The 13,804-nt window shown below is 37.2% G+C and overlaps 1 protein-coding gene across 1 annotated transcript; it reads left to right on the top strand.

The window, feature by feature from the left end:
- The first annotated feature begins 12,065 nt into the window (after window positions 1–12,065).
- On the top strand, window positions 12,066–13,491 carry LOC121758140. Its single transcript, XM_042153573.1, has 2 exons — window positions 12,066–12,872; window positions 12,952–13,491. The coding sequence occupies exons 1-2, from the start codon at window positions 12,066–12,068 to the stop codon at window positions 13,489–13,491; spliced, it is 1,347 nt and encodes a 448-aa protein (XP_042009507.1).
- The last annotated feature ends 313 nt before the right edge of the window (window positions 13,492–13,804 follow it).

Genomic DNA, 13,804 nt, shown 5'->3' with positions numbered 1-13,804 from the left:
TTAATTACTGGGTTGACCTGTTAAGAATCCAAAAATTTTGGGTTGAATACGGACAACCCACTAAGAAATAATATTATTATTTTCATTATTTTTATTCTTATTTTTTAAATAGGCTTTACAAATTAATTGTAAATCAGGTTTAAATTGTGGAAAATAGATTTTTATCATGTAAATCAAGTTTAAAATTATGTTTAACTGTGTATTATCAGGTTTTAATCGTGTAATATCGGGTTCGGGTCGTTATCGTGTCGTGTCAACCCATATTATATCGTGTCATTAACGGATTCGTGTCGGGTTCGGATTGCGTTTGGGTTTGAGGGTAGTGATAAGGCTCGTTTCATGCATTTGTTCTGTGATAAAATTACACCCATTTCTGTAAGCTAACGAACAATTGTGAGTCAGGTGTGTGTAAAGTCCACCATAAACAAAAGCTGCATGGATCAACTGGGCGGACAGACGGATCAAGAAGAATGGAGTCAAATTGATGAGCTGAATGGATCAAGTTGGATCAAATAGAGACAGCAGGAGCACCCGTATCGAAGATTGTGCATAACTTAAAGACCCCCAAAAGCTAAGGGCAGAAAGGACTTTTTGAGAAGAAGGTTACCCCTGGGATCAGAGCCATACGCCTCCCTATAAATAGGAAGGGAAAGGAGGAAGAACACGCACGCGAGCAGTGGCGACATACACACTTAGAGATTCAACTCTCTTCTAGGGCTGAAATGGGAGCTCACTACACTTTACATTCTTGAATTTCCGCACACACATTTGATTATGGGTTTTTAGTTGTGGATGGGTGGTAGTTTTATTTGAAGTTTAAGCTTTGTAACACCGTCTTGAGAAGGGGCGAAGATACAATCTCTTTGTTTTATGTTCTGCTACAATTTGCTTTAAGTTTTTCTCGCTGTTTATCGACCTGGTTATCTTTGGAAGCAACTTGAAATTATGAATTTAGTTTTCTTGGAATGTTCTGTTTCTCCATGCATGATCTCACTAGTCTATTTATGTTTCTGATTTGTGAGCATGATTTTGGTTAAGTAAGTTTGTTGTGGTGTGATCTGTTGAATCTGAGTTACTGGTTTACAATTTTCTGATGGATTGTGGAGCAATTCTGGATGGAAGAAGTTAGGGTGTTTGGATCTAATCGATTGAAAGGCGGTGAAGCAGATCTGAATGTGTTTACGGTGAGTGACAGTATGCTCGCGTATGATTAGGTTTCCTAGTTGTAGATCTGGAAATCGTCTTCGTTATTTCTGCATGATTATGGCTTAGTCAGTTTATTTATGTAATCTCAGTCGATCTCTTAGTGTAGATTTAAAGTTGCAAGTTTATTATGTTAAGTTTGTTTGGTTGAAAGTAGTTCGTTAGTAAGGAAATGCCCAAGATCTGATTATGCTCTGTTTTATACTGATTCTGTGAGGATCGTACGTTCTGCAGGGAACTGATACTCGCTCACTTTTACTACTTGTTTGGCTATTTCAGGAAATTACAGTATGAATTCTTCTACTCGGACATGTTGATTAACTAGAGTTTACAAGTTTAGTCAAGTTTTAGCAAATGGATCAGTTTAGTTAGCTTAGTCTCTCAGTTCGTATAGTCAAGTAGTTTAACTTAACCCACTTTGAATGCGTGGCAGTAGCCATCCCCAACTTGTCCTCAACAAATGTAGAACACATCGTCTCTATGGGATTTGACCCTTACTTCCCTTTACTAGTTCATAGTATCGTGGGTTAAGGTTTTGAAAACCATGAGTTCCTCCATTTGCGCACTCAACGGAATAAGAATAAGTTGGATTAAGTCAAGTTGATCAGTTTGAATTGTCACTGGATCCATTCACAGGCATACATCAGCCAGCTGGATCAACTCGGTATTCCAACTTGATCAATCCACAACGACAGGAGAACTCAGAAAACAACTACAAGAGATAGAAGAAATGGAGAGCTTTCAGGTAGCAGGTCGGGTTCGGGTTAGGGCTTATTGGGTTGGGTCGTTAGCAGGTTGACCCGATAACGACCCAATTAACACGATTTGCCGCCCTAAACTATAGCACATTGTTGTCGTCTATAGAAACTGAATGCATTTATAGAGGTTACTTTTTTATGAATTTCTTCAATTTAAACAAATAAATTGGTTGCCACTTTTAAATTTCAATTATACTCTCTCCGTTCCACGTTAGTCGTTTTTCTAATTTGAGAAATTCCAAGTTAATTGAGTCGTTTCTATTTTTTGCAAAAAGTTATCCTCTCTCTTACTTTATTCTCTATTCATCTCTCTTACTTTATCCACTATCCACTTAACACACTACTCTCCTTGCCAAAAAAAATATTTTTATTAACATGGATAGTAGGGAGTACTTTATAAGCTATTGAATATTATTGCAAATTAAATATGATCGCGGAGCTTTTATAGTTTATCTAATTCTGCATTAGCATACTCCATGGTTGTCCAACATTTGAATAAATAATACTGATGTTCTATAATGGATACTTCGAACAAAATAGTCTTTCCTAACTCTACTCATGTGTTTTACTTTTTTTATCATATACTCCCTCTACTGTACTGTAACTGAGTCACTTTTTATTCACTAATTTTGAAAAAATAATATAATAAAGAGTTATAGTGAAGAGTGAGAGTAAAGTAAGATAAATAATAATGTAACGAAGTATTGATTATTTTTTTACTTGAAATAGTTCCAGTTTTCTTATAATTGAAATATTATCTTCTTTCGTATTTAATGTCTTTCCCTTGAACTTATTTATGGCCAATGCTTAATCTTGTAGGTTGTTGATCTTTATAATCATCTTTATAAATTGAATCAGTCTTTTCTGTGCCTTTTGTGACGCTTATCCACATACTAGTTATGTGTAATTGCTTGAACTCCTCGGATTGCTCCTGGCATCCCTCTGAAGTTATTATTCTTTTTTTGGATTGCTCCAGGCCTCCCTTTGAAGTTATTATTCTTTTTTTTGCATTCCTTTGAAGTTGATGGATGTAGAACATGTACTTGACACATCCGAGGTGTTGGAAAATTTTGATTGTTTCGCGTATGAATCCAACGACTATGATGATGTTATCGTGTATGAAAGATTTTTATTTCGTATTTATATTGGATTAACTTTTTTATATTTTGCAATTCAATGTGCATGTACTATTGGAATTAAAATAAATAAACTTGATTTCTGTAGTAGAATTATCTAGTTATGATACAAATTCTAGATATTATATTATAGAATTTCTCTAGAATTAAGTAGTAGAATATCTAAATATATAGTTTCGTAGAATGTAGATATTATCTAGTAAAATATTAGGGAAAAATCTAGATATAAAATATTAAAGAGTGGAGTACATAATTCTACAATAACCAAGAAGGAGTAGAGAATTCTACATTAACCAAGAAACTCCTATAAATAGAAGTGAGTTGTATTATTTTGCAGAAGTTGAGAAGTTTGAAAAATAAAGTATTTTCTTAGTTTCCCCATATCACCAACATCTCCTAATCATTTCTCACATAATCCATCAATTATCTCTAAAATATTTCCTCCAAAGTAAATGACTCCTTCAACATATATCTTATATTCCAACAGGTACATGGTTTGGACCAATGTTTTAAAAATCAGACCGGTAAGTGAACCGGTGAGGCTATCGGTTCACGGTTTAACTGGTCGGATCGGTTAGACCACTAATTGAACCGGTATACAATAATTAAATATTAAAACACTGGTTTGGACAATGTCATGGTCGAGATATATGTGGACAATGCATCGGTCACGGATCGTTCCCTGATATTGTTGATATAATGAATATATATTGTTTAGTTATGGATAAATACAATTATTACTATTATATATTTATGTTTAATAACATTTATCACTTAAATGTAGTTCAATACTAGTTCAATACACGAGACGACAAAATCGTATGTAATTGATATAAAGTTTCTGCTAGGCCTGTCAAATTGGATACCCGTGGATACCCGATTCAAAATTTTTGGGTACCCGAACCTGAATTTTCCAAAATCTAATACCTGATACCCTATCTGAAAACGAATTCGGGTACCCGGATACCCGACTTTGGTATCTAGTCCCGAAAATTCAGGTATCCGGTCCCAATTTTGGATTTTTATTTTATTTTTTAATTATTTTTTTAAGAAAATCAACAACAAACTTTTAGAAATATAAACTTGCAGTTCGAATTTAATACAAACTTGAAGTAGTTCGAATTTAAGAGAAAAAATCTACTACAAATTTTAAGAAATAAAAACATAAATTATAACATCCATCATTTATCCATAATAAACATCACGATTCATACATTAACCATATATGTGACTTAAAGCAAGAATATTCCCCAACAACGGCGCCAAAAACTTTATGCACTTTTTATTAGCACTAAAAATACCTTAAAGTATACAGTTCTAGTATAGCTAAAGGTCAGTACCGAGATATCGAAATTAGGGAATATAATTGCAATTGTCTATCATGTAAGCGTCAAATACTATCTAGAGAAACAGAGCTTTGAGTTTGAAACTAAACAAAAAATAAATAAAGTAAAAGCATAAAACAAATAAGATAGAATCAGGCAAATAGAGGAAATTCAAGGATAATGATTTCACTAACTCTTTTGTTATTCTAATTAGTTCTACGTTCATCCGACTCAAGTTTTACCACTATTTGTCTCTATCATGCATCAATACTCATGTCACAATTATTGTATGAACATATAAGATAAACCAATCAAAGCTATCACCGATCAAAGATTGACAATAATCAAGGTAATGACTAATTAGTCGAACAAAAGTTCAAGAAAAATCAAGTGGACCGAGTTCTGAACATTAAACATAAAAAGAACTACATAAAAATTAATTACTATCAAACCTCAAAATTCTATTGTTTAGTAATCCTTAGACAGATGAACTAAAACAATAATTAAAGTACGAGACATGAAATAAACTAACAAAACCCAAGGTTGAATCTTGAAGTCTTCATGCTCCTCTTGCCTTGCTTCAATCTCCAAGAATGATGGAAGAATTAAAATATGGAGTGGAGAGGGAGGAGCCTTGGAGGCTCCCCTTTTTGGGGGCTATGGAAGGGTTAATATTCTGAATTAGGTTATGGGGTATTTAGGCCATCCGCAATGCTGTCTCTTAATCGTCTCATCTCTTAACTATTCATGGGCTCCACTGTACTTTTCACCCCATCTCTTAACTAAGAGACAGAACCTGCAACCCTTCATCTCTTATCCGTCTCTTAACCATCTCATCCCTTAACTATTCATTCAATTTCATTTTTTATTTTTATTTCCAACAAATTCAATTAATAAAAACACACTTCATTAAATTAAATAAAAATTATAACTAAAAATCCTAAAAAAATACATAATTAAATTCGTGGTAAAATTAAAAAAAACATAATTTAAAATACAATTTTAAAGAAATTATAAAAGCTACTCCGCCGGCGAATCATCCCCCGGAGGCGGTGGAGGCGGAATACCAAGTTGTCCCGCCAGATACACAATGCCGGCATGATAGGCTTGAAATTGGGTAGGTGTCATGCGGGAAGTGTCCGCCATCGTGGCGGTGAAGTACATGGACATTAAGGAGGAGAGCGGCCCTTGGGAGCCCGCCTGGCTTGATTCGCCTTCGCCGCCTTGGTCCCTTGCGGCCGACGACGCCCACGGGAGGACCCCCTGCATCGTCCGCCGTGCCCTCAACCTCCTGCGAGGCAACCTCTTGTGCGGCGTTGCCTGAACCGTCCCCACTAGACGAGTATTGGTCACCCACCGTGTGCTTCATGCGCTTCGAGGTCGAGCCAGTGCTGGACTGGACACCGCCGGCCCACCTTGCCTCGTCTTTGACGACCTCCCAAACATCGACATGTTTGAATTCTTTGTGTGTGTCGTCGAAATAGACTCGCAAAGCCGATCTCAGAATGTCGGCTCTCGCGGCTCCGCTTTGGTAATGAGCTGCTTCAGTCTTGTAGATGCCGCAGAATTTTTTGACCTCTCTGTCGACTCGGTCAAAGTGAGTGTGGGGCATCTTCAATGTGCGGTGGCGGGACCCCTTCGGTTTAATCTCGTTGTAGGCCTCGGTGACCTTTTCCCAAAAGAACTTTCGAGTTTGTTGATTCCCGATGATGGGATCGTACGAGACGCTGATCTAGGCGTTGTACACAACCATCGTGTCCTTGCGGCTGTACGGAAGCCGGCCTACATCCTATTCCTCCTCGACCGGCTTCGCCTCTTCCTCCACGGCGTCGAATGCCCTGGAGCTTCCACCGCCTCGTCCTCCTTCCGGAGTGGGTTCATCCGGATAATCCTCCCTAATTTTGGATAATCCCTGCGAATACCTCGGGTGGTTGGTACCCCGCCGGCTTCGACGAGCCATGGGTGCCCGGCGTCGATGAACCGGAACCCGAACCACTCAATACGTTGTACATGCCTCCCCATTCGCCAAACGCGTTGATGTCAAACCCGCCAGAGCCGCCACCGCCAGAGTTTCAGTCCCCGGACATTTTGTGATGAAAATTAGAGAGGTTAGATGAAAGTTGGAGAGGAAATGGAGATGATTTGGGAAGAATAGATGTGTGTGTGTGTGTGTGTGTGTGTAATGAGGATGAAATAGGAGTATTTATAGAGTAAAAAAATATAAAATAAAAAAAACAAAAAACCGTCGAAAACGGTAATATTACCGTTTGATTTTTTAATTATTTTTTATTTTTTTTATTAAATTCAATTTTAAAAAAATGATTTATTGCGTCAGCGTGACGAAGCCCACTCGCAGGCCGGTGAGTGGGAGTCACTCGTTGGGCCAGCGCGCACCACATCGCGCGGGAGCGTGGTGAGACGGCTCGCCATCCGTCTCGGTGGGATGGGCGTCTCGGCGGGATGGTGACGAGACGGGACGTTGCAACGCGTCCCGCGTCCGTCTCATCTCGGAGGGACGAGATAAGCGACACCCGCGAGATGCGTTGCGAGTGCTCTTATAGGCTTGAAAAGGATTTAAACTTAGTAAAAAGTTTCCTCCAAGTAATAGTAATTAAGAAATTTTCGTGCCCCATAGGTTAAGGAAAATATTTGGCTTCACAAGGTAATAATGTCTCCTTTCATTCCTTGAATTTCCGCCTAAAATTCTGCACTTGACAGCTTTGCACGACTTTGGTAGAATGGCAGTAACATTCCCCACAGAAATACGATTGAGATGATCAAGGTACCAACGCGAAGCTATTTCGAAGATGAAGAGAATGGTTTATAGCATGCCGGGATCGAACTTCATAATCGCCGGAAATTTGAGTTTAAAGAGAGGCTGTCGTGCGCGATCATGCCCATCGGGCGCTGGAGAGCGTCAGAACGTTCTGGAGTGATTTTCAGTGACCGCTGGGTTGCCTTCTGCTCCAGCTTCCGAACTTTGACGTTTTTATGCCTTTTTAGCTTCATTTTGCAAATTTCTCACAAAACACTTCAAAATACCAAAATAGATAAAATATGCAAATAATGGACATGTAATGCAACTTTGAGACTCAAAACGAACCACAAAATGACCTTAAAATAGTGCAAAATCCGAGCGTATCATACCCCCAAACTTGAATATTTGTTTGTCCTCAAACAAAATAAGCAAGAAACATAAATAGACGCACAGATTGCATAAAGACTACACGTCATAATTGCCTCAAATTATGGAAAAGATAGATTAAGCATGAATTAACGCAATCAAATCAAGCAAGGCTTATTAGTGCACTTTCATTACTGACTCGTAGAACACTTTAACTTCATGCACTCACATGTGGCAAACTTCCAAAGATGGGAAGTGTATTTATCTCTCAGTCTCAAAGTGTATATGACAATGTGTATAAGCACTCAAATTATGCATCATGCAAAGTTTACCATAAGCTTGCTCAAAGTCTAATCCTCATCTACTAGATGTGATTAAGCATCAAAAGTCCGAAAGGTCTTTATTTTGGTTGTAATGTAGGCTTTTTGGTAGGTGAGGAATATTTGGCTAAAAGGGACTAAAAAAAATATCCCAAGTAGAGGTAAAATGACTCCACTTTTCTAATAACCCAAGACACTTTTAACACTTATTTTTTAACTTCAACTCACATTCCCAATCCTTTGATTTTTTTTCTTTTCTTTTCATAACCTTTTTTCTTTTCTTTTTTCTTTCTGTACCTTTCTTTTCTTTTCTTTTCCTTTCTTTTTCATAAGCATCCTTTCTACGATCAAGCACACATTTTGAATTTTCTCTATTTCACAACTTGCACTTTTCTATGTTAAGCACACAACTTTTATAACTTTCCTCCATATCTCTCCAATTCATTTACAAAAGATAAAAAAAAACTATACTTACCCAAGGAATTGTCCTCATTTATTTGGCTTCCAAAGAATATGCTTAAAGGCTCAAAATTGGCTTCAAAGGGAAGAAATTGAGAGGGTTGAAAATTTGGGAATAAAAGTAGCTAAGAAAAGATGGCCTAACATCCTCCTTCATCAACTTAAACACTATGTAAACATAGGCAGACTAGGAGCAAGTTCTAGAAACAAATACATGCATGCAGATAAATCACACAAGAAAGAATTTAGGCTCAAATCTCACAAGGTATAAGTATGATTCAAGGCGAACAAGCAATTCACTAATTATGCATTTTTTTACCAAATCATCATATCAAGACGTCAAGCCATACTTTATCAAAGATGAAAAGAACTTAATATCACTGCCAACTCGGTCTAATGTGTCCCTAAAAATACGTGTTTCTAAGTTCTTCATATTATGCTCATGACACAATTCACCTTGGGTTTTAAAAACAAAAACAAAAACTAAAAACAAAAACCTAAATCCTAAACTCACAGTCCACCACTTCATCTCCCCAAACTTATTTATAACAAAGTGTAAAATTAGTTTGTAGAGTCGGTCATGACGTGAGTAAACTACTAAAAAGAAAACATAGGCTGACCGGACTTCAGAATCGCCAAAAAACATAGGCTACTAAAAAGAAGCTCTTTCAAAGATGAAGAGAATGGTATATAGCACGCCCTGATCGAACTTCAGAATCGCCGGAAAATTGAGTTTAAACAGAGGTTGTCGTGCGCGAACATGCCCAACGGGCGCTGGCATGGGCCCAGCGGGCGCTGGAGAGAGTCAGAACGTTTTGGAGTAATTTTTCGCGACCGTTGGCATGCGCCAGCGGTCCGCTGGGTTCCCTTTTGCTCCAACTTCCGAACTTTGACGTTTTTATGCATATTTTAGCTCCATTTTTGCACATTTCTCACAAAACACGTCAAAATACCAAAATAGATAAAATATGAAAATAATGGACATGTAATGCAACTTTGACACTCAAAACGGACCACAAAATGACCTTAAAATAGTGCAAAATCCGATCGTATCAATTATTCTCTGTGTTATAAATCTTTAGCTGCCAACCCATTAATTTGAGTTGATGCATATCTATAGCAAAACTAATTATTCATTTTCCTACAAATGGCTTTCTCGTCTATAGTCGAGGAACGTTCCTCGTGATTTTTCTTTGTCCGAAATGAGAATATGATCAGGATATTCCTTTTGCGTTTCTATCGAACTGCTTAGTAGCCCTCTCTGGGGTAGAGGTTGAGGATGGTTGCTTATTTTAAGGACAATGATGGAGTCTTCGCGCGTTATCTGTTTGCTATTGTTTGTTTGATGGCTAGGAAATTCTCGATAAGGATAAATCCTATTTGTGCAAAGAAGAGCAAACAAGAATAGAACTTCACTTGCAAGAGATCGGTGACATAGCCCTAGTTGCTGAACTCAGTAGACCATCAAAGCTGAAATTCCCGCGTGAATGGTTGGTTGTTGAACATATATTCATAAAGCTTGAAGTCCTTGCTACAACTCATCATATTTATAGGCATTCTAGCTTATTTTTCAAACTTCTCAAATTGTGCAAAATGATACAAGTCACCCATATTTATGGGCATTCCTAACTTATTGAAAAATTGTCTACTTTATTCTTTTATATTCTAATATTTAGATTTTTCCCTATAAAAATCTAGGCATTTTTAGATAATACTCCATCCGTCCCAAGATAGTTGCGACATTTATTTTCAGCACGAGATTTAAAAAATTGATTTGTTAAAAGTTAAAATGGAGAGAATAAAGTAATAGAGATGAAGAGAGTAAAGTAAGAGAGGAAATAAAGTTTTTACCAAAAACGGAAATAACTCTACTACATTGGGACAAATTAAAAAGGAATACGACTCAACTAGCTTGGGACGGAGAAAGTGTTTATATTCTATAGAATATTATTCTCTGGTTAATTTTACTCAAGTATCTAGATATTTTCATACCTAATTCTAGATAATTCTGCGCAATATCTAGATATTTGTATAATATATAGATATTTCCATTAAAAGACTTCTGTCGCGTTCCTCCGTTGTAATGTCCTTCACCAATAGTTACAAGACTTCTGCCGCATTCCAAGCTCATTTGTCGTCAAACATTCTAGAACGAGGATCATATTAGACACAATGTGTATCACCATGTGCATCAGACACAATGTGTATTAGCCACTAGGAAATACCCTCTCCGTTTTTTAAAAATAGCATCTTTTTTTCCATTTTAGTCCGTTCCTTAAAATAGCAACTTTCTAAGTTTCTATTTTAGGAAATCTTTACACCCCTATACATCAAGTTATTTACCACTTATACCACTAATAAAGTGGACCCCATAATCCACTAACATTAATTCCATTACTTTTTCTCTCATTTTCTCTTACTTTACCAATTTTTCTCTCCCTCTCTCTCACTTTACCAAATTGTGCATTAAAACCTGTGCCGTTTCAAATGTTTCTATTTTTTAAAAATAGAGGGAGTATATCCCAAAGGAAATATAACAAAGGAGATAAAAATCTTGAATTTGTTATGAAATATTTTAGGATTCAAAATTAGATAGAAGTATACTCATTCCGTTCAACATTAAATGCCATAATTTTTCTTTTTTCGTATTTCCACCAATAGCTATACTATCATTTTACTTTTCCTATTTCACAAGTGTATCCCACATTCCACTAAACCACTTCACTCATATTTTATTATTTCCTCCGTTCGTGAATAGGAATCTCATTCCATTTCGGCACGCGTTTTCATAAATGTTAAGAAAAGTGGGAGGAAAAAAGTTAGTAGAATATGAGTCCCACTTGAATATATTAGTTTTAAATGAAATGAGTTTGGAATGAGTTAGTGGAGAGGAGGACCAATATACCATTTATAGTAAAAGTGAACCAGGACTCCTATTAGCGAACACACCGAAATGGAAAAACAAGACTCCTATTGACGGCCAGAGGGAGTACTACATATGAATTTATCAGTTTTCCCTAAAAGTCAAATAAATATGTGATCAATGTGTTAGTGACAATAAAATTTGATTCTTAAGTTATTCAATATCCTTAGATTCATCCACTTTATAATACTCCCTCCGTCCCCGATTAGGAGTCGTTGTTTGACTCGGCACGGGTTTTAAGGAAGTGTTTGAATGGTTGGTGTAGTAAATGGAGGTAGGTAGAGGAATGTGAGACCTCTTTGACTTTTGGTGTAATAAATGTAATTGAATCAATTCAATGTTTAATTTAAATTTAATGTTCAATTTACATTCAATGTTTACTGCCAAAAACAATGCAATTAAATTTAATTGTATAGTCATTAACTAAATTCAATGTTCACTGCCCCAAAATTGAATGAAAAAAAGGTGCAAGTTGCACTATAATTGCAAAATTAAAGTTGTGCAATGGAAATAGAGAGGGCACGTTGCATATCAATTCAAACTCCTCCCAAAAATTGAGAGGGAAGGCCACTTTCATTTAATGGAGTGAATTCTTACAAGTAAGGAGGGAAAATGTACAAGCAAATTCAAAGTGTTCACCAACTCCTATAAATACATTCATTTCTACTCTTCATTTAGTTCCACCAACCAAAACAAAAAAAAGGAAAAGCTATTGGTTTTGTAGTATACCCTCAGAAAATTTTCATCACTGGGTAATGGAGAATGAGGTGGTCCGAGTGTTGGTTCCTGATCAGGGGCAGTGGCAGGGGCAGGGTGGATGGCATCGGCTAATGCATTGACTAGCCCTAAAAAAAACCTCATTGCGCAGTTTCTTCTACAGCGAAGTACGGCTGGAGTGCTGCCAAGAGGTTCTGGTGCAGAGGCTGCCAAAAAATTCAACATCCACAAAAGGACAACAGAGAGAATATGGCACATCAGTAAGCAGCAGATAGACAGAGGGGAACCTGTCATGATGCAAGGCAAAGTAACATGTTATCAACACAAAGATAAACTCATGTTAGATGAAGACAAGATTAGAAACCTGTCCATGCTTGAGAGATCAACCATAAGGAAGGTTCCTTCTAAGATGGAAGTAAGCAAGACAACAATTGGTAGATTTCTTAAGAGTAATCAATTGAAACCTCATACAAGTGCTATCAAGCCTACACTTACTGAAACCAATAAAATTGCAAGGATGAAATGGTGTCTTTCTCATATTCAGCCAACACTCGCTGAAGGTAAACTTCTTTACCATTCAATGCACAACATGGTTCATATTGACGAGAAATGGTTCTACATGACAAAGACATCAGATAGATACTACATGTTGCCAGATGAAGATGTGCCATACAAGTCCTGTAAGTCCAAGAGATCCATCACTAAAGTGATGTTCATGGCTGCTGTGAGTATGCCACTTTGTGGGCCTGATGGAGACATCATATTCGATGGTAAAATAGGGTTATTCCCATTCACAGAACAGATACCGGCCCAAAGAAGTTCAAAGGACAGACCAAAAGGGACAATGGAGACAAAGCCTATTCAATCAATTACCAAGGAAGTCATGACAGCTTGTCTCCTAAACCAGGTATGCCACTTTTTATGTCAATAAAGCTATCAGACAGTATTCATATCATCATGTAGTCACATACACATATCATTGCCAGATTATACCAACAATCAAGGCCAAATGGCCAGCCAATGCAAGCAAGAAGATATTCATACAACAAGATAATGTCAAACCTCACCTTAGAGCTACTGATCAACAGTTTGAGACACTTGCTAGTACTGATGGATTTGAATTCCATCTAATTAGCCAACCACCCTACTCCCCAGACACAAATGTGTTAGACCTTGGGTATTTCAGGGCAATACAGTCACTACAAGATGACAAGATGGCCACAAGTGTAGATGATTTGCTTAGGAATGTGTTTACCTCATTTGAAGAACTCTCACCACAGACTCTGAATAGAGTATTCATCACATTGCAAAGCTGTTTGACAGCAATATTACAAGTGCATGGGAAGAATGACTACAAGATCCCTCATATGAACAAGGACAGATTGCAAAGAACAGAGAGACTGCCTTTACAACTTCAGGTTGAAGAAGCTTTCGTGAGAGAGAGCTTGGAGTATCTAAAGCTGCCTGAAAACAACACTGGGGACACATATGACATAGGGCGGCTTAACCATGCTTTAGGGTACTAGACATAAGTTAGGGACTGGAGTTTACAGTGTAAGCACCAACATATGTTGGTGTTTAAGATGTAAACTCTTTTTTTGTGCATAGGCTGTATTTTTTGTTAATGCCATCAGAAAAGTTTCATCACATGGCATCAGCCTCCAAACCCTTTATAAGGGGGTGGCTTTTTTGGCTAAATAGGCTCCATTTTGTATAAACATCATCACTGGACATCCTAGTAATTAATCAGTGAATATTTTTTGTATCTTTGCTTCAAATTAGCCTCCAAGCCCTTCATAGGGGGTGGCTTTTTTTGCATTTCCCTCAGAAAGATTTCAT

Source organism: Salvia splendens, chromosome 12 (assembly GCF_004379255.2).
Source record: "Salvia splendens isolate huo1 chromosome 12, SspV2, whole genome shotgun sequence".
Classification (NCBI taxonomy): domain Eukaryota; kingdom Viridiplantae; phylum Streptophyta; class Magnoliopsida; order Lamiales; family Lamiaceae; genus Salvia; species Salvia splendens.
This window is presented reverse-complemented; position numbering and strand designations above follow the sequence as displayed.